Source organism: Terrapene carolina, unplaced genomic scaffold (assembly GCF_002925995.2).
Source record: "Terrapene carolina triunguis isolate 2854851 unplaced genomic scaffold, T_m_triunguis-2.0 Scaffold571, whole genome shotgun sequence".
NCBI lineage: Eukaryota > Metazoa > Chordata > Testudines > Emydidae > Terrapene > Terrapene triunguis.
Window position 1 is genome coordinate 532,589 of NW_020664922.1, and position 20,558 is coordinate 553,146.

Genomic DNA, 20,558 nt, shown 5'->3' on the forward strand with positions numbered 1-20,558 from the left:
GTCCTTCAGCTCTTTGACTTTTGCCCTAGGTCTGTCTGCCCCCCGCCCTCCGGTGCTGAAAGTCTTGGATTCAGTCTCTGCTGATACTTATGGTGTTTGTGGGCGTTTGCAGTCATGGTTTGTTACAAAATCACTGAGATCTATGGGTTTATAGAGCTTTTATAGTCATTATTTATCTGCCATACCTGCGAGGCACATGAAGTGTGGGAGGTACAGAGCTGCCACAGCCCCGGCCGGTTCCGCCCAGATGTTGAACAAAGGGCCAGCGATCATCCACTGCTGCATGTCCAGTTCTGTCTGATGACAATGCCAAGATTCATAGTTGTATTTGAGAGTCACGGCTGCCCTCACCTCGAACCCCAGTTCAGTTTCAGAGCATCTGAAGGAGCCTGCCTGGGGGAAGTGAACCCTGCACATCAAAGAGAGGGAAGAAGAGAGTTAAACAACACTAAATGCAAAGTGCCCATCAGTTTTATCATTCCCATGGTGTGATGGGCTGAGAAACAGAGGCACAGAGACTACAGGCCCAGCAGAGTGAGTGGTTGGGTGGGGGCAGAGGACAGGATAAAAGGGGTTATTTGCCCTATTTTTAAAAATATATATATTTATTTTACTATCCAGTTGAGGTCCCCCCAGTATGGGTACAGGGCCCATGCACTGTAATTCTCCACACACACTTAATTTTTATTTGAGAGAAATAAACTTACCAAAAATTGCATTGCTGGGTATAGAACCCAAGAGTCCTGACTCCCACCCCCATAACCACTAGACCCTAAACCCCAGAGCCAGGGATAGAGACCAGGACTACCCCCGCCCCCAATTCTTACCCACTAGACCCTCCTACACTGATTGTCTGAAAGTTAACTTAGAAAAGACACTGATTTTAGCGCCTAACAAGTCCAATGGCAGAATCAGATCTAGACAATGTACAGCTAAACATACTAATTCTTCCATCTCCGTTTTGACAGACTTAAACAAACATGTGTTATGGGTTTGAAACATCTCCTACCATTTTTATAAATCTAAACAGACCCTCCCCCAATAGAGCATGTCTGACCTGTGATTTTTCATAGACTTATAACTTGGGCCCAAATTTAGGTGGATTTTCAAAAGAACAGAAAAAACCCATTACCAAATTTCGAGTCCCTGCTCTAAAGCATGGAGGTGCTAGAGCTTCTCAAGGAAACAGTTGTAAGAATTTTTTAACATGGACTAAACAACACTTGCCCCTACTTTTATTTTCAGAAACAGATGAACCATTTATCTGAAATTTAGCTGAGGCAGACACCCAGGGTGGAAAAATGTTAAGCTTAAATTATGGCAAAATTCTAAGCAACTGAAAACAGGGTCTCATAATCGAAAGTGTCAGGAAACCTTAATTCTATGTGTTACTACCAGCTCCACTTAAATAATGCCCCATCTCTGACCTGTACAATTTCTGGTTCTCCTCTGGGCCTGGCAAAATCTCTGGTTTTACTTCTTCTGCAAAATTCTAAAACAAACACATTTGTATTAACTTGGCTCCAGTAAGGATTTTCAGCTGGATGGTTCTCATGAGAAAAAGGTGTTAGCTAGATGCAGCGTACTGTACAAAACCTTCAGCATGCAACCTGCCCACACTGCCAAAACTCTTTTCCAAGCCTGGCTCATCTTGTGTCTTGACTGCAGTAAACTCATTCCCTCTGGTTCATTCAAAGTGCTGCTACAAAGTGCTGCATCTTCCTAGTTTGTTGCTCTGACTACCAGGGGCATCATTTGCTATGGGGCACTGGGGGCAGTTGCCCCCCCCCTGACTTTTCATAGGACTATAGGCTTCATTCTGGCTTCCTCTCCTCCCCTCAATGAGAGTGAGGCTATGGAATGTCCTTCAGCAAAAACACCCTCTTTCAAAATGGCCACCACCTCCCATTTTTCCCAGTGGGAATGAAAACTGTCCTTGGCAAAAATGGTGGCCCCTGACCTGCAGTGACACCATGAGTGATAAGAAGATGTGTGTCTTTGAAATCAATTAAATTTAATTTAGAACTATAAACTCTGATTAACTAATCACAATTGTATTGGTATTCTGTGGCATCACTCCAGGGCTCCGTTAAGGTTACTGGGTGCCTTAACTGTGCATTTTCAGATCTTAATATGCTTGGCTTTCTTGTAGATATACAGGGCCACCCAGAGGGGGAGGCAAGTGGGGCAATTTGCCCCAGGGGCCGCCACGAGAATATAGTATTCTATAGTATTGCAACATTATTTTATGGAAGGGGCCCCCGAAATTGCTTTGCCCCAGGCCCCCTGAATCCTCTGGGTGGCCCTGTAGATATAACCTTAACTCTGAATGCCCTGAGCTTGTAGTGTTTGGTTTTGGGATAGTTGCAACGTCTATTTTTTTTTTTTTTGCCCTTAAATTACTAATACATACTTAACATTATTACTATCTAAGGCAGTCTTTGTCTGGGAATTTTCAGTGGGGATTCACTGATTGGCAATTTAATAGCAATTTTTAGTGTCAGTTCTGTTGATGATGCCAGAGCCAGATTAGACTCCTCCTTGCTCTCTCTACACTATGTTGACTTTACAGGCTTAACAGGAGCAAAAACTCGTTGTTACTCCAGTCAGCAGTTCTGGCTCCGCTATACATGGGGACCAGCTCTGTCAAGGAAGAAAGGGCCATTTTTACATAGTCACTTTTGACTGGAACTGCGGCTAACTTCTCAGCTTCTTCTTCTATTTCCTCATCCCTTGAGCTTTGATCCCAGAAAATAAACACAGGTGTGTGATTTCCTCTGAGTTAAACAGTGTCCCATCTGGGGGCATCCACACAGCACAGACACACTGACGGTGTGAGACAGTGCCCAGACACCACAGTGATGGGGACAGAACACACAGAGAACAAACACAATCCCCTACCTTCTCTCTGTGACACAAATCACATCTGTCCTTTCCCCAGGAGCCTGAAGTGGCATCTTCACTCCTGCGTCTCACTCCTGCTGCAGAAGGGAAAGTATTGGGTCAGGGCAATACATCCTGAAGGCAAGACTGTCCTCAGCTCTGGGGAGATGTGAGGGCAGGCCAGACACAACAGAATCCTTCCACTCCCAAGTGCCCAAAGACTGAGGTTAGCACCACAGCAGTGTTACCCATCACTCCATAGTTACCCCTCGTCTGGTCCTTTCCATTCCACAATTAATCCCTCTCCCTCCTACTTCCCTGTCTCCAATGCCAGTTTCTGCTCAGTGAGCTCGTCTCACACTGTCTGATCCTGGGGAACATCCTTAGAGCATGGGAGCAGACACCACCACCAACAAAAATAATAATGGTCGTGGGTCACTGGAATTGGCTTCTGCAATTCATATCCTAATCTCCATGCCTGGAAGGCCTGAGGCCATACAGAGAAAGTATTTAAGAGGTGAGTTAAAGCCCACTTCACCAGCCCAGACCATGCAGTAGCACATTATATCTATACAGATAGATGGGCACAGGTGACTAGTGTTAAAATAATGGCTAAATCTGTGATGTCATGGGACACTTGAGACTTTTTTGGGTGTCCGTTCAGATGGAAGCTGTTCCCATATTCATCACGTATATAACAGACTGAGCAAAATATTGGTGGGAAATTCCAACATTTCAACTTTTTTTTCCACCCTGAATCACGACAAAAGTTGAAACAGCAAAACTTGGTGCAGAACAAGTTCTGAAAATTTTGATTCAGAAAAGGTGAAATGTTTTCTTTTGGCATTTTCAATTGAAACTAAACATTTCAACATTCCTGAATTGAAATGTTTCATATCGTCTTGTTGAATTGACCCAAAACACGTTGTCTGGAGTCAGTTCAATGTTAAACTGCATTTCCCTGTGGTGATCCATCGCTCCATTAAAGCTAGTTGTCCAATGTCCCCATTTTCCCCTTTGGGCTGGGATCCCTAAGTAGGCTACAACTCCCATGATGCATCAGCTGCAATGTGACTCCCATAATGCAGCATGCTGCAGGATCAGCAGGGAGATGGTGTGGCATCATGGGAGATGTAGTCCAGCCAGGGAGCCCAGGCCACAGGATGAATGGGGGCCTGAACTGCCACTCCCATAAGGCAATGTACCACAGGAAATGCAGCTTAATGTTGAACTGACTCAAAACATTTTGGGTCAATTCAACAAACCAAAATATATTGATTCAGGTCAAACCAACTCAAACTGAAATATTTTGTTTCAATTTTCCCAATGGAAAAATCAAAACATATCAGCAAATTCAAAATATTTCCCAGGGAAACTTTTTTCAACAGAAAATGTACTCTCTGAAAAATCAAAAATAATTTTGAGAGAAAATTCTCAGCCAAATCTAATATATAAGAGTTTCTCACCCTTGTGGATTCTCATATGTTTTGTGAGGTTGGAGCTGTCACTGAAGCTCTTCTCACACGTACTGCATTTAAAGGGATGTGCTGGCCACAGCTTCCTGCCACCCCCATGAGCCCGGGACGGTGAACCGCGGCGAGTGGGGGCCGCGATCGGCCGAACCTGCCGCGTCAGCAGGTAAATAAACTGGCCCGGCCCGCTAGGGTGCTTACCCTGGCGAGCCGCGTGCCGAACGTTGCCGACCCCTGATCTAGAGTGACCCCACTGATGACAATGGAGTCAGGGCTATATTCTGATCTCAGGTACAGTGATACAATTCTGGAGTGACTCCAAATGGACTAACCCCAGGGTCACTAAGATCAGAACCTGGTCCTAACTCTGCTGACCTTAGTGGGGTCACTCAAGATATCTCCAAATCACCTTAGCTCTGCGCTCAAACAGGAGGAGATGATTAGCTTGAAAACTGGTATTTTAAGAAGTCAGAGGTAGTGAAATCCAGGACACTGCCCATGTCTAATCCAGGCTGGGGAAAATGGATCCAGTCCCAGCACCATGTGGCACCTTCCTTAGGGAAAAGTCCAGAAGCCCAAGCCCCTGAAGCAACAGTGTTGTGACACCCAGGCCTGGAGCTGTTTTTGTCCAACTCTGCGGTGAATTTCCACTGGGGCACGTTCCAACCCCCTGGGCAATTGTGCTCACTCACCTGATGCTGATGTCAGTTCTTCAGTGGAAATTTGATCATGAGGAGCTTCCATGTGACTGGAATGTCCTATGGATGAGAGAAAGAGCAATGTAGCATTTTTCCTCAGTAGATCTCATAGCACTTTATAAAGGAAGCCGGTGTTTTTTTCAAACTGGGATTGATGTCTGGATCTCAGTGAGATCTACAATACAAGTCAGGTTTAACATTTTTGCTTCAGTCATTTTGAATTCAGCCAGTCAAAAATCAGGAGAATAAAATCGCAAAAATGGTTCAATTCTCCTCCAGCTTCTTCATTAAAATTCAAAATTGTTAGAATGTGACACATTTCCACCAGCCTTATAGAGACCGATCTCTGATCTCTGTAGGTGCTTTCACAATTCTAATAGTAATAACTTCAAAAAGAGTTGTGGTTTTTTTTCTTGACATTTTTGCTAGTCCATGACTTTTAAAAAAAAAAATTCCCACAATTTCTGGAGCTTCATGTTGCTTGCAAGGCTTTCCCCACCCTTTTTCTAAAGGGGCAGGAGAGAGAGGTGCCCTGTACCCACGAGGGGTTCCTGGTACTTGCTGGGGGCAGGTACTCATCATGTGCCAGTTGAGGAAGCCTTCTGCACCCTGCAGTGGTAGGGTCGTGTTGGCTGTCTACACTCAGTTCCCTGCCTGTCCCCCCACCTGCCCCTGTGCACATGGGAAACAAACAGCTGAGCTGAAAGGCCAGGGTCATGGGGGGAGCAGACAGCTGCTGAACAGTTCTCTGCTGACCCGGCCCTTGAGCGCAGCCTCGTTCGCTTGTCCTGTGCAGGCTCTTTCCAGCAGAGGACAGGGCTCTGTGCCCTGGAGCTGTGGTGAAGGGCCGGGGTCGAATGTGTAAGATATCGCTCCATGATCACATACTGAATGAAACCAGAAGGTATACAGAGGTGACCAATATAGTGCAGGCGATGTACGACGCAAAGCAGAGATGGGCAAGTCATGTAGTCCGTAGGCAAGACAATAGGTGGACAACCCGCATTAGTGACTGGATCCCCAGAGGCCATAACTCACCGCTGGGCAGACCAAAAACACGCTGGGCTGATCCCATGACAAAACTCTTTGGCCAGAAATGGAAAGAATCTGCTTGCAACAAAATGGTATGGCATCGACTTGCATTCGTGGAGGGACAGACGAGGACACGCTGAACAAAGGTGACCCATTGATCACAAAGTCCAGCACATCTTGGTGGCAAGACAGACTGAAGTGTCTAAGGGGACTGTCTGTGACTCCGTTATAAGACTACTGTGGTACTTTGGGAGTTCACATTTGGTTCTGGATGGGTGAGATCTAATCATAGAACATACAACCAGTTTGGAGTGTCTACTCTCCTTTTCGCAGTCTGCCCTGAGGTAGGCACTCTTGGTCTTGAGCCACTCCAGACACCATGACACCCACGTGAAGGAAAACTTGCACTTCCTGCAGTAGAATGAAGTCAAGAGACTGGCCCCAAGAGGGACAGGGAAGGAAGGTAAGAAATGGGGACAGAAAGAAACTGAAGGGTGTATTCCACTTCCACCGTTCTTAAGACCAATGACCTCTGGTGATGTGGCACCAAGCACTTAGGAAGGGGGATAAATGATTGGCAAATAGAGGGGTAAGTAGAGGATGGTGCTCTGGGGACTGGTAATCTGTCCTCAACCAATGCATGAAAACAATTGTTTAGAAGAGCCAAATCAGTCTAGGTAAACTGGCCTCTCCAGATGGGGAGGTAAATTCTACCCCTCTTTCTCAACAGGTCTTGGGAATGAGGAATAAAAAGTGGATATCAATGAGATTCCTGCAAGCAAAATCGCTTTCTTTTTGTCACAGCCATGTAGATATCGAGAGACTTAAGCGTGGCTCTCAAATCCTTAAGGCTATGGAGCCTATTGTCCATTTTCTCTGAAGAGAACAAAGGACCCTCAAAAGGGAGGTCTGGAATAGTTTGCTGTACGGCTGGATGAAGACTGGAGGTCTGCAGCCACAAACAACACAGCATGGTGATGGCAGAAGACATGGCCCGAGCTGCAAAGTCAGGCAGATCTAGATTGATTGCTGAGCCCGTCTGGCAACTAATTTGCCCTCATTCACCACTGCAGTGAATTCTTGTTTCCCCTTGTCAAGTAGCCTCTCTTTAAACTTTAAAATATTATCCCACAGGCTAAAATCATAACGACCCAGCAGAGCCGGCTGGTTCACAATTCTGAGCTGTAAACCACCTGTGGAATAAAGTTTACTTCCAAATAGGCCCAGCTTCTTTGCCTCTTTCCCTTTCGACATTGACACCTAGTGCTTCTGTCTCTCTCTCTCTATCATTAGCAGACAACTACCAAGGAGCCTGGAGGGAGATGGTTATCAAAATGGTCAAACCCATGTAAGGGTACGTAGTATCTCCTCTGCACCTTTTTCACCATATGGGGAAGGGAAGAGGGGGTCTATCAAAGCACCTGTGGTAAATGAGGGGTACGGTAGCTCCCTTTTATGGACATCCAGCCTGTCAGTTAGCTATAAAAATCCTTCTCAGCAGCTGTTCTCTACTTGCCTTACCTGAAATGCTTAAGTAAGAGGAAGTGGGTGGGCACCTGCCCAAAAGAGCCAATGGGAGGGCTAGAATCTTAAAATTGAGAAAAAACTTCCCCTTTGTCTGTGTTGTTGCTGTTCTCTCGTCTGCAGAGACAGGGCAGCAAATATGCTGTAAGGCTTGGGCCAGGTATGAAAATCATCAGCCTCATACCTAGAAACTACTCATTTGGAATCACAGATATGTAAGCAGATCAGGAAATGTTTAGTTAGACGCAATCAGAACCCTAATAGGTAGAGCCTCCTCTGATTCCAACAAGGGCAGATCCTGAGAGGGAATTTCCTCTTATACACACACAGACAACCTGCAGGGACAGGGCACAATGTAGTTCTTCATAACAAAACATCTCTGTGGTGCTTTTCACCCAGATCAATGCCCAAGTGCTTTACAAGCTGTAGAGATGAGGATCACGTGGCCTGCATCCAGGTGAGACACAGCTCTCAGAGTGGGAGGGGGAATTTGTGCCCTTCATGGGGATCCCCAGAGCCCACACGCCTTGAGGGACCAGGTGCCCTAGGAGTGAGGCTGCCCATGGGGAAGCATTGTCTGCCCCAGCACCTCCTGCTGGCTCTCCCCAGGCCCTCACTGGTGCCATTGGTTAAACTCAGACAAAGCTCCTGGCATTCTCCAAGGCCTGGCTAGAGACATGGGAGCTCAACACCATGGGAGCCACAATGCTGTTGCCCCCACATAGCTCCCCAACATGGAGGATAATGTGGAGGAAGAGAGAGGAGGGGATAAGGCAGTGGCATCTGTGATTTGGTGTCCTGTCCTCAAGCTCGCCCGGTGCCTTAGCTGACCTTCCTCAAGAACGTAGCTTGGGCCTTGGAGGGATTAGACACGGGGTTCTGGTGCTTCATGGGGCCTAGAGAGAGCAAGTGAAAAAGAGCACAGCCCCCCCCCCCACGGACTGGATCCCCCGATAGCCCAGTGCGAGGGACTCCTGCTTGGCTCTGAGTGGGACAGTGGGGAACAGGGCCTTGGTGTGGAGGGGGACACTAGAGGGCACTGTCCCATAGGCCGTATGCTCTGGGATCCCACCCCCTTTGTCATGGATTAACCATGAACACTGTTACAAGATACACGTCCTTGGGGAGCTGGGATTAGAACTGGCCCGTCTAGCCTGAGATCCCACCTGCTGCCTGCCACAACAGATCAGACTCATGGGCCCAACTAGCCCAGAATCTACTCCCCACCAAGCCAGATCAGAACAATGGGCCCATCTAGCCCTTATTCTCCCACCACACACACACTTACTTTTAACCTGTGGCTGAAATGCAGCCACTTCTGGGATGGGACGTGGCAGCTGACAAACAGCGACACTGCAGAAAAAGGAATTTGGGACAGAGAGTGAAAGCCAATCATGAATTGACCAAACTTGGAGATTGAGCACAACCCTCATTACTTATGTGGAACTGTAGTTGGGAATAAAGAGCAAATACAGTGGCCCCAGCAGTATAGTGAGGGAAGAAGCAGTTAGTGCCTGGCAAACGGGTATAAAGCTACAGCACACTAGCCTGCAATTCTCTAATGTAGAGGTTCCCAAACTTTTTTTGTTTTGCTGAGCCCTCCTCTGGAGATTCATGTTGCATTCACGCCCCCCTTTTTCTAAGGGGGCAGGGGTGCCCTGTACCCACGAGGGGTGTCTGGTACCTGCTAGGGGCGGATACTCACCATGTGGCAGTTGAGGAAGCCTTCTGCTCCCTGCAGTGGCAGGGTGGTCTCTGCTGTCTGGACCCAGCTCCCTGCCTGTCCCCCGTCCCCACCCGCCCCTGTGCGCATGGGAAACAAACAGGGCTGAGCTGAAAGGCCAGGGTCAGGAGGGGAGCTGACAGCTGCGGAACAGAGTTCCCTGCTGTCCCCGGCCCTTGAGCGCAGCCCCATCTGCTTGCCCTGCGCAAGCTCTTTCCAATAGAGGGCAGGGCTCTGTGCCCTGGATCTGTGGTGAAGGACCGGGGTCGTCAAGAGGCTCTGGTGGCAGGAGAGTCACTAGTCCCATGTGTCACTTGCAGAGTCCCTGGTGGCCTCCCCAATAGGGGTGGTGGCTGCTGCAACTGCTAGGGCAGGGCCAAGGCCTGCCCCTCTGCCCCTCCTCCCTTGCGTTTTCAGGGTAGGGAAAGGCCCATGCAAAGGTCTCTGGAGGCAGAGCCAGTGTGGGGCGCTGAGGCTGCTGGAGCAGAAATCAGTGTGGCTGTGGCAGAGGTTGACACTGACCCACAGGGTGGGTGGCCGCCCAGGTGAGTCAGGGGATGGAAGTGGCGCTGCCTCCTTGTCCTCTCCGAGGGCTGGCTTGGGCCCTGCCATGTGGGCCTGGCACAAGCCACCTGGCATTGCCACTCACCCCTAAATATTCCTCCACACCCCACCAAGGCGCCCCACAGTTTGAAAACCTCTGCCCTGAAGAGACTTTTTTTTAAATTACTGATTTTAGTGCTCCACAGACCAGTGGAGGGTGGGGGGCCACACAGAGCTAGAGCTCCACCTCCTCCCTGCCCTTTAAAAAACTATGCCAGGGTGAATTGTGCCCATCTCCCCCTCTCTCTCTCTCACACACACACACACACACACACACCCCGCCCATGCAACCTGCAGGGACAGGGCATAATCGAGTTCTTCATAACAAAACATCCCTGTGGTGCCTTTCACCCAGAGCAATCCCAAAGTGCTTTACAAGCTGAACAGATAAGGATCACCTGCCCTGCACTGAAATGCAGCTGCCTCTAGGGAGGAACATGCAAAGCATTTACCATCACTACACAAACTTTGAGCAAGATATGAAGGCAGCAGTTTTTGGCAGCTGGGAACGAGGATGGGACTCTGGATTGCGTCACTCGCTGGATCAGAAGGGCACAGAGCAGTGGTGTCGAACATACAGCCTGTGAGCTGGATTTGGCCCCCAGATCCCTTCCTTCTGGCCACTGTTCCCTCTGCCGACTTTGCAGGGACCCAGTCTGCAGCTGAAGCCGGCCAGAGAGTGTCAGAACCAGAGTGGGAGGAGCTGAGGGTGGAGCTTGGGCCTGATTGGGCTCAGGCACTGGAGACCCTCCTCCTCCTGCTGCTGCCCAATCAGCTCTGCCAACAGCCAGGGGCTCAGCAGAGTGGCTGCTTCCCCTTTGGACCCACTCTAGGTCTGGGCTCTCTCTCTGCTCCCACCCCCTTCTGCTTGACCTGACATGGGCAGCTCTGCGGATCTATTCTGTCATCGATTCATCCTGCCCCCCATCGCCATAGCATCTGGACACCTTCCCTGTAACATCAGTAGCAGCAGAGAAGTGCTCACTGGACTTCATGGAGTCTTGGGCACTTTTCAGAGGCACTGCTATGGCCAGTGAAGAGTTACAGCTGCTGGCGATTTATAGCCCACCTGCAGCTCCCGCCCTGGCACCACCCAGCTGCTTTAACATCGGTGTGCAGGGCTGCCCACAGGATTCAGGGGGCCTGGGGTCTTCGGCGGCCCGGCACTTCAGCGGCGGGTCCCGGGGCGGAAGGACCCCCCGCCACCGAATTGCCGCGGAAGACCCAGTGCGTAAGAAGCTCCGGGTCTTAGGCAGTGGGCCTTCACTCGCTCCAGGGGCCTGGGCCCTGCAAGAGTTTTCCAGGGCCCTCGGAGCGAGTGAAGGACCCCGCTCCAGGGGCCCCGGAAAACTCTCGTGGGGGCCCCTGCGGGGCCCAGGGCAAATTGCCCCACTTGCACCCCCCTCTGGGCGGCCCTGTCTGTGTGCAGGCCCCTGTACCGTTGTGATGGCTTAGGGATAAAACCCAGAGAGCAGAGCTGGCGGCTCTGTCGGGAGGCGCTTGGGGTGCAGCCGCCTGGGGGTGCAGTGGGAAGTTATTTCCCATATTTGATTTTACCCTCTAGCTCTTCAGTGAGGCTTTTGTTTGTTGCCTTCAGCACCGGGTAGGGCTGCTTCTGGTGCCACATACCACAGCTCCGCATCAGCTCACCTTCCATCCACAGTTTATTCTGTTCATCATATCGCAGCTTGTCCCTATGAAGCATACCCAGGATTCTGTCAACTGAAGAGGCGCGTTGAATCAGCTGCTCCCGGTACCGCACCACAAAATGTTCCCCTGAGGGACATAAAAACACCCCATTGAAGCACTGGGTTTGGTAGCCAGGCTCCTTCAGCGTCTACCTAGGGCCGTTTAGCCAGAGCCCTGAGCTGGGGTTGGGGCAAATCTGCCTTGCCCAGGGGGAGCTCCCGGACAGTCTGTGCCTCGGGACAGGGCGAGGCGGGGGGCTGAATTCCTGGTCAGTCGGGGGCCAGGCTGCACTTCCTTAGGCCAGCCTCTGAAGGGAAATAAATGGGGGTGGGCAGAAGGGTCGATCACGGAGTATCAGGACTATCTAGCACTCACCCCCGCCCAACCCCTCCCACACTATACCCCCCCGCACAATCCTACACACACACACACAACCCCTGCACAACCTCTCACACAGACTATACCCGGGGGGCAGATAGGAGCAAGCAGTGGGCAGGGCTCGGGGGAAGAGGTGCAGCAGGGGCACGGAGAGGCAGAGCGAGGACGGGGCCTTAAGGGCAAGAGGTGGAGTGGGGGCGGGGCCTCGGGGCAGAGTAGGGGGTGGGGACACAGTCCGGGCACCGGTGGCCCCCCCAATTCTAGGGAGCTTCTGGCACTCCTGGGCATAACCTCCCCAGACAAAAGACTCACATGCCACCTATGGTCCTTTCTATAACAAAGGGAGGGACCGCGGGTGATGGATGGGCCTGTCTTGTGGGTTACAATTATCAGAAATGGATGGCGGGGGGACAGGACGGCAGGAATGGATGGGTCCACTGGAGCAAGGGAGTGAGAAAATGTGAGGGAGGGAGGAGGGATGTAACAGCGAAGGAAAAGAAGCACAGGGGGACAGAAAGACAACTCAGCAGTGGGGGCAAGACTGTGATGGGGGGATGGGGTGGGGCAAAGAGCCAATTGGCAGAGAGATCAGCAGCATGGTGGTACGAGGGACAGTGACTGGCTGGGAAGAAAAGGCAAACAGCCAATTAGAGGAGAGGAAAGAACATCCAGGGTTTGAATTGTAGCAGGCAGATTCTGCTGACATCTGGACATTGGGGAGAGCTGGCCTTGGGAGGGGGGAAATGGGTGGGGATGCAGGTGGGATGTGCATTTCTATCTCCAGAGTGGGGTGCCCAGCTAGGCCTCACCCCTTCCAGCCACTTACAGGACAGGAGGGGGAAACTGGGCCCTAGATGGGAATCCCCAGAAACCTTATAGATCAGGGACCGGATGCCCTAGGACTGAGGCTGTCCTTGGGGGAGCATGGTCTGTCCCAGCGCCCCCCACAGGCTCTCTCCAGCAATTCATCAGAGCCATTGGTTAAGCCCAGACAAAGTCCCGTCCAGTCCTCAAGACCTGGGTATAGAGGCAGGAGCTCACTGCCATGGGGGCAATGATGCTGCTGCCCCTGCATGGCCCCCCAGTAAGCTGGGCCTATGCAGAGATGGAGAGAGGAGGGGATGGGGCATTGCAATCTCTCGTGTGGTGTCCAGCCCACCAGCTCGCCTGGTGCTTTGGCTGCCCTCACTCGGGAGCATAGTGTGAGCCTTGGAGGCGTGAGACACGGGGCCCTCGTTCTTCCTGAAGCCCAGAGAGAGAGAGAGAGAGTCATCCACAGCCCAGAGCCCCCCACGGGTGAATCTCTTCATAGCCCAGTGCGAGTGACAGCTGCTGAGCTCTGCATGGGGCAGTGGGGAAAAGGGATCCTGCCCCCTTTGTGATGGATTCACCCATGGACACAGTTAACAGATATACAGCCCTGGGGAGCTTGGACGAGAACTGGATCAGACCAATGGGCCCATCTAGCCTGGGACCCCACCTGCTGCCTGCCACCCCAGATCAGACTCATGGGCCCATCAAGCCCAGTAGCTGTTGTCCCCACCCACATAATTGCTTTTAACCTAGTTCTGCAATGCAGCCACTTCTGGGATTGGACGTGGCAGCTGACAAACAGCCACACAGCGACACTGCACAAAAAGGAATCTGGGACAGGAAGTGAAATAGAATCGTGAATTGACTGCTGTGGAACTGCAGTTGGGAATAAAGCGTGAATACAGTGGCTCATTGGTACGGTGAGGGAAGAAGGACCTTTGGCTGCTATGGGCGAATACACATGTTAAAGGGCTTGTCCAGATGGCCAGTTAGTGCCTGGCAAACGGTGTAAACCTACAGCACACTAGCCTGCAACTCTCTAACGTAGAGGTTCCCAAACTTTTTTATGATGAACCCCCTTCTGGAGATTCAAGTCACATGCACACACCCCTTTTTCTAAGGGAGCAGGGGAGAGGGGAGCCCTGTACCCACAAGGGGTGTCTGGCACCTGCCAGGGGCGGGTACTCACCATATGGCAGTTGAGGAAGCCTTCTGCTCCCTGCAGTGGTAGTGTGGTCTTGGATGCCTGAACCCAGCTCCCTGCCTGTCCCCCCACCCGTCACTGTCCCCCCACCCGCCCTGAAAGGCCAGGGTCAGGAGGGGAGCAGACAGCTGCACCCACTGAGTACTGGCCCCCTGCTGAACAGAGTTCCTTGCTGTACCAGGGCCTTGAGCGCAACCCCATCTGCTTGCCCTGCACAGGCTCTTTCCAGCAGAGAACAGGGTTCTGTGCCCTGAATCTGCAGTGAAGGGCCGGGGTCGGCAAGGGGCTCTGGTGGCAGGACAGTAAATAGTCCTGTGGTGCCGCTTTCGACTCGCAGAGTCCCTGGTGGTCTCCCCAATAGAGAAGGGAAACTGCCCATTGGTGACTGCTGCAGCTATTATGGCAGGGCCAATGCCTGCCCCTCCCCCATTGGGTTCTCAGGTTGGCCAGCCCTGGACAAGGAGGCTGCCAGGAGCAGAAATCGGTGCAGTCATCGCAGATGTTGACACTAACTCACAGGCTGGGTGGCCCACTGAGATGAGTTAGTTTGGGGCTGGCATTAGCCACCTGGGATGGCCACTCACCCCCCAAATGTTCCTTCCCATCCTCCCAAGAGGCGGGGGGATGTGCCCCACAGTTTGAAAACCTCAGCCCTGAGGAAAGATTATAGTTATCTACCTTCAAGCTCATCAACAAGGGCTCTGTTTGTTATACACAGTACCCGGTGGAACTGGTCTTTGCGCTCCCTCCCCCAGCTCGGCACCAGCTCGTACAGCTTCTGCATTTTCTCCACATTGGATCTCCCGGTGCTGATGCTCTGGTATTGCTCAGGGGTTAGCGTGTGCCCCCGAAGTAGCTTCAGGACTGCGTCCACTTCTGAGAATCGCTGGATCAGCTGCTCTCGGTGCAGGTCAACAAAGTGTCCCCCTGGAGAGAGATTTCATTAAAATAAATGGCAATTGCTGATTTTAGTGCTCCACCGAGTAGTGGGGGGCATGCAGGGCCATGGCTCCACCTCCTCCCTGCCCCTGAAAACCTCTCCCAGGGTGAATTGTCCCCCAGGGTCACACACAGAGTGATTCAGTGATTCCCCACCCCTGGGCGGGCCCTGCCCCTCTCTCTGGGACCAAGAGTTCCTTCTCTCCCCTCACCTGCTTCTTCACCACAAGGAATCCAGACCCTGAAAGAGACATGAGCAGGGATGGGGGCAAATGTCACTTATCCAACAAAGAAGGTAGGAGGTCCCAGGTAGAGAGGAGCGGGAAGGTAAATACAACCACACCACTTACTCTAGACACCACCCAACGCTGCCTGATTTAATTCACACCCTTGCCCTCTTTGGGTAAAGAGATTGGATCTGGGGTTTTGGCATGAGCCAAACTCCAACCCCTCCCATATTCTGGAGGTGTTAGAATCTAAACTAAATGTTACAAATACCCCAACCTACATAACAAGCCAAAGCAACCCCCGGGGACCCAATCCCCCCATCAGGAGTGGGTGTGTAGCTCCTATGGATGGGAAGGGGAGCGGAACTGAGCCCCAGTCTATAGGGCAATGTGCAGCCCAGCTCTGCTCTGTGCAACCAAAGCCGGCTCTGTCTGGAATGGACCCAACAGCACCAAATAATCTCATCCCTGGGGGCAAATGCTCCCACAGGCTCACTGCACATTATACAGTGTCGTGGGGGTGGCGTAATAATCCATGCCCAGCTCTGATGCTGCAGTGATGGGCGAGGGATAAACAGCCAGAGAGGTGATCTAGTGTCGCCCTCGAGATGGGATCAGGGTTCATGATGGGGAGCATGGGAAGCGGATTTCCCTGATATCATTTATTTACCCTCCAGCTCTTCAACCAGGTCTCCGTTTGTTCTCTTCAGCACCTGGTAGAGCCGGTCCTTGTGCCATTCATCCCAGTTCGGCACCAGCTCATACAGCTTCCGCATCTGCTCCTGGCTGGTTTTCTCAGCTATGATCCTCTGGTATTGCTCATCATTCAATAAGCATGCCCCAGGCAGGAAAGGTGTTATCTCACATCTAAGCGGCATCGGCTCCTTCTCCTGCTTTTGGTGCCACTCAAAATAATGTTTCTCTGAGGAGTAATTAAAAATAAATCCTGAACTAATGATTTTAGGGAACGTGTGTTACGTGGCACAGGGCGATGGGTGGGGTAGTCACGTCTTCCCAACTTATCACCCCTTCCCCCCAACTCTGCCTCCTCTGTGGCTGGGGAGGAAACAATTAAAAGATTTTTTTCCTCTAAAGCGTCCTCCTCCTGTAGTGAATCCCCACTTAGTGCTCACCTGGACCAAACCATTGTCTGTTCCCCTCCCCCCACTGCTGGTGCTGGCTCCTGGGATGTGGCAGGGATCAGATCCTGCAGGGGAGGAGGAAGACCAGAGGATGCAGCGCTACCTCCTCCTGGTGGATGGGCACAAAGCAGAGAGGAGACACATATACACACAAACACACACACAATTAGGCAGACACACATACTTTTAAGGGGGTCTTTCAAGAGTGAGGGAAGTCCCCCGTGGATCCTTGTTGCACTGTGTGCCCCAATCCAGCTTCCAGTGCAAACATGACTCCTTTGGTTCCCGGACCATCCCCACCCTCACCATTTTTTGGTTGCTTTTGTTGCTGTTTAGCTAGAGAGCTGAGCAGGGTTTGGGGATGGATCTTGCTTTGAGGAGTCCTGTTACTCCCCCAGCTCCTGACCACATAGAGGGACATGCTGGGAACACTGTGTTGGGGTGAGATGTGTGGGGCATTTGGTTGAGGAGGGCGGTAGGACTGTGGGGGGGGATCGAGCACGTGGTGTGTAGGTATTTGGTAGGGTGGATAGATGGGGATAGATGGGTGAGTGCAGGGAGAGGGACAGATCAAGGTTGGGAGAGACAGAGTTTGAGATGGATGGGAACAAAGGGCTGGGAATGAGGGATTCATTACTGGGGATGGGGAGAGAGTGCTGAGATACTAAGGCCTTGGCTACACTCACGGATTCACAGCGCTGCCGCGGCAGCGCTATGAAGCACGAGTGTAGTCGCGCCGCCAGCGCTGTGAGAGCTCTCTCGCAGCGCTGCAAGTACTCCACCTCTCCGAGGGGAATAGCTTGCAGCGCTGCGAGCGAGCGTGCAGCACTGCAGGCACTGATTACACTGGCGCTTTACAGCGCTGCACTCGCTGCGCTCGGGGGGGTGTTTTTTCACACCCCTGAGCGCAGCAAGTGCAGCGCTGTGCAGCTCGACGGCTCCACACCAGGTGCCGGAGTCAACGGTGCTGATGGTCCTTGCACCCTCTGGCGATCGGGAGCCGGGCGTGGCTCTACCCCCGCAGGGAGAGCCGGTGCCTGAAGGACAGCAGCGTCCTGAGTCTTACGGGGCCTTTTATGTCCCGGAGACAGGGACCAGCGCCAAGGGGCTTGAGGTGGACGCGGTGCCGAGGGAGGACGGTGCCGAGGTGCCTTCCCCGCGTCTGCCCGCGGTGCAGTACCAGACAGTGCCGCTGGGGCGCTACGCACCGAGGCGCTCGGTGCCGGAACCTGGCGCGCCGAAGGAGGATCCGGGCTAAGTGCTGCCTCCAGGAGGAGCTGCTTAAGTCTGAAGTCCCGCTCCTTTTTCGTCCTTGGCCTGAAAGCCTTGCAAATCCTGCACTTGTCCGTTTGGTGAGACTCCCCTAAGCACTTCAGACAAGAGTCATGGGGGTCTCCCGTTGGCATAGGCCTAGCACATGTTGCGCACGGCTTGAAACCGGGAGCCTTGGGCATGAGCCCGGCTGTGCGCCTGGGAGGGAAAAGGGGGGAATAATAGCCTCCTTAACCCCCACTAACTTACGAAAACTATTTATAACTATTAACCACAACTAATCTAAAGAACACAACTAACAACTATCTACAACAAACAACGGGTAAGCTAGGAGAGAGGAGAACAGCTATGCCACGCTCCACAGTTCCAACGACCGTCACGGGCGGTAAGAAGGAACTGAGGGGGCGCTGGGTCGGCTGGGGTATATATTCAGCGCCATGAAGGCGCCACTCCAGGGGGCTCCACAGCCGACCCACCGGGGGTTGCTAGGGTAAAAAACTTCTCCAACAATCGTGCACGCGGCGCGCACACACCTAAGTGGAATCGATATGAGCAAGCACTCGAAGAAGAACTGAGACGTTTCGAGGGATTTCAGCACAAACCGGGGCGGGGAGTGGGGCGCGCGCAGAGCGGGGCGAGAGAGCAACCCATCCAAGAGTGGCCAACAGCCAGCTGGTCAGGGCACTCACCTGGGAAGGGGGAGGCTCATGTTCAAGTCCCTGCTCTGCCTGACTCAGGTGAGTTCCTTGACCATCTGGCTATTCTGGGCTGGGTCTCTCTCTGTGTGAAGAAATCCCAGGCTGTACCTGACAAAACTGTCTTGAGGAAAGTTTTGTCAGAACCAATCAGCTCCTGCCAATTTTAGTTTTGTGAAATTGACATTTTCCTATAAACAAAAAATAAAAAACAAGTTCCTGACCAGCTTGAAAACGTGCACCCTTAACTGTCCCCCTGGAGTTCACTGACCAAACTCCCTCCTCTTCTAACTCTCCCCACTCTCATTACTACTACAAAAGTTAATTTTCCTCCCTTGGTATCCTACTGTTAATTGAATTGTTTCCTTAGACTGACCTCACACTTGGTAAGGCAACTCCCATCTTTTTATGAATTTATACCTGCTCCTGTATTTTCCACTCTATGCATCTGAGGAAGTGGGTTCTAGCCCACGAAAGCTTATGCCCAAATACATTTGTTAGTTTCTAAGGTGCCACAAGGACTCCTGGTTGTTTTTGCTGATACGGACTAACACGGCTACCCCCTGAAACCTTTCCCTAAGCAGAACTCCACCAGCCACAATCAAAACTTACTTTACTAGGGATCTGTCAATACTTTAATTCAACCTGTTAAGATTGCAAATGTGCACAAAAAAGGAGAAATTTGCATGTGGCACTTTACCCACCAGTAGTTGAGAGGGTGGTAGGTAAACCAGGAAGGTTTGGGAGCCGTCCCCCCCTTTACTATTCACGGAATTTGTCCCCTCTCCCCTTTACTTGTAAACTGAAATAATCCCTTACTTCCGTGTCACTGCTGGCAGCCCCGCCTAGCTCTGAAGGCAGTTCCAAGACAGCAGCGGCTGCTGGTTGGGGCGTTCATGTTGTTTGCGGCACACAGGGCCGGCTTTAGGAACTGCGGGGCCCGATTTGAACAGTTTCGACGGGCCCCCGACAGGGATGACTTAAAAAAAAAAAAACACGTAAAAACAACATGTGGGGCTTGTACTCACCGGGCCGTGCTCCTAGTCTTTGGTGGTGTGTCCTTCACTCGCTCCAGGTCTTCGGTGGCACTGAAGGACCCGCCGCCAAAGTGCCGCCAAAGACCCGCAGCGAGTGAAGGACATGCCGCCAAAGTGCCACCAAAGACCCGGAACGCCGCCGGGTGAGTAAAAATTAAAAAGGCACCTGTAGCCAAGGAAGGGATTCTCTGCCACTTGCCCCCCACTCTGGGTGGCCCTGCCACTGGGTGCGGGGCCCTCTTAGGCGCGGAGCCCGATTTGGGGGAATTGGCCTAAAGCCGGCCCTGGCGGCACAGGAGGGCTATTCTTTTAGTCCCGCCCCGCAATACCCTGTCCAGTTTTATCCTGCTCCTGCTATTATGGCAGCAGGTCCTGTGGGACCCACGGGATCCCAGTTTCTTTGTGCCCTCCCTCCCCCAGAACCTCTTTTGCTGAGAGGGCGTTTCCCCCTCCCCCCCACACACACACAGTTTGTGCACCATTGCTCTAGCTAATGACAGAGACAAGGTGGGTGAGTTAAGATCTTTTATTGGACCAAATGCTGCTGCCAACTAAGTGAGACAAGCTTTCAAGCGCCACAGAGCTGTGGGCTGAAGAAGAGCTCCATGCAGCTCACAGGCTGGTCTCTCTCATCAACAGAAGTTGGTGCAATAAAAGATATTACCTCACCCCCACCCTCGCGTCTCTAATGCCCTGGCACCAACAGCGTGACAACAGCACCGCAAACAGCTCTAGCTAGTATCCCACCGCGAACAGGGAGGCTGCAGGGAAAGGGACAGGCTGGGGGCCAGTCGCCCTGGCTCATTCCTTACCAGCTCTCAATGCAGCAATGAGTCTCTCGATTCTCTTTGCTGGGGCTCCTTGGTCGATGGCTCTCAGCGCCTCCGCAGCCACCTCCGCCCCATAGTCTGTCCCATAGAAGAGGAGGAGCAGGTCCGTGAGGGCTGGAGGATCCGCATTGCTTAGGCTCCCAGAGGGGAGCTGTTGGTATCCCTCCTTCGGCTGGATTTCACTCAGTTTGTCCTTGAATCTCTGCAGCTCCCTTTCTCCCAGCATTTCCAGGATCTCCAGCAGTTCACTCTCGGCCCCCTCCATACTGCCAGCACCACTTGAGATGGTTCATCAAAGAGACAGGAGCTGCTGAGACAGAGAAGGGCTGTTGCATATGAGGCAGGAACCAGCAGCAGGAAATTACTCATTGCTCTGCTCAGCTCCCCTCCCTTCCCT

At 52.1% G+C, this 20,558-nt stretch overlaps 1 protein-coding gene across 1 annotated transcript in view; it reads right to left on the reverse strand.

The window, feature by feature from the left end:
* The window catches only part of LOC112112906 (caspase recruitment domain-containing protein 8-like), a 32,620-nt gene extending 16,898 nt beyond the window's left edge, over window positions 1–15,722 (reverse strand). The window contains exons 1-8 of the mRNA XM_026659112.2: window positions 15,682–15,722; window positions 15,171–15,199; window positions 14,698–14,946; window positions 11,586–11,711; window positions 5,048–5,113; window positions 2,902–2,981; window positions 1,428–1,492; window positions 186–409 (exon numbers count right to left, since the gene is read on the reverse strand). Of these exons, the coding sequence (XP_026514897.1) occupies window positions 186–409; window positions 1,428–1,492; window positions 2,902–2,981; window positions 5,048–5,113; window positions 11,586–11,711; window positions 14,698–14,946; window positions 15,171–15,199; window positions 15,682–15,722 (880 nt within the window). The remainder of the gene's footprint in view (window positions 1–185; window positions 410–1,427; window positions 1,493–2,901; window positions 2,982–5,047; window positions 5,114–11,585; window positions 11,712–14,697; window positions 14,947–15,170; window positions 15,200–15,681) is intronic.
* Window positions 15,723–20,558: the final 4,836 nt, after the last annotated feature.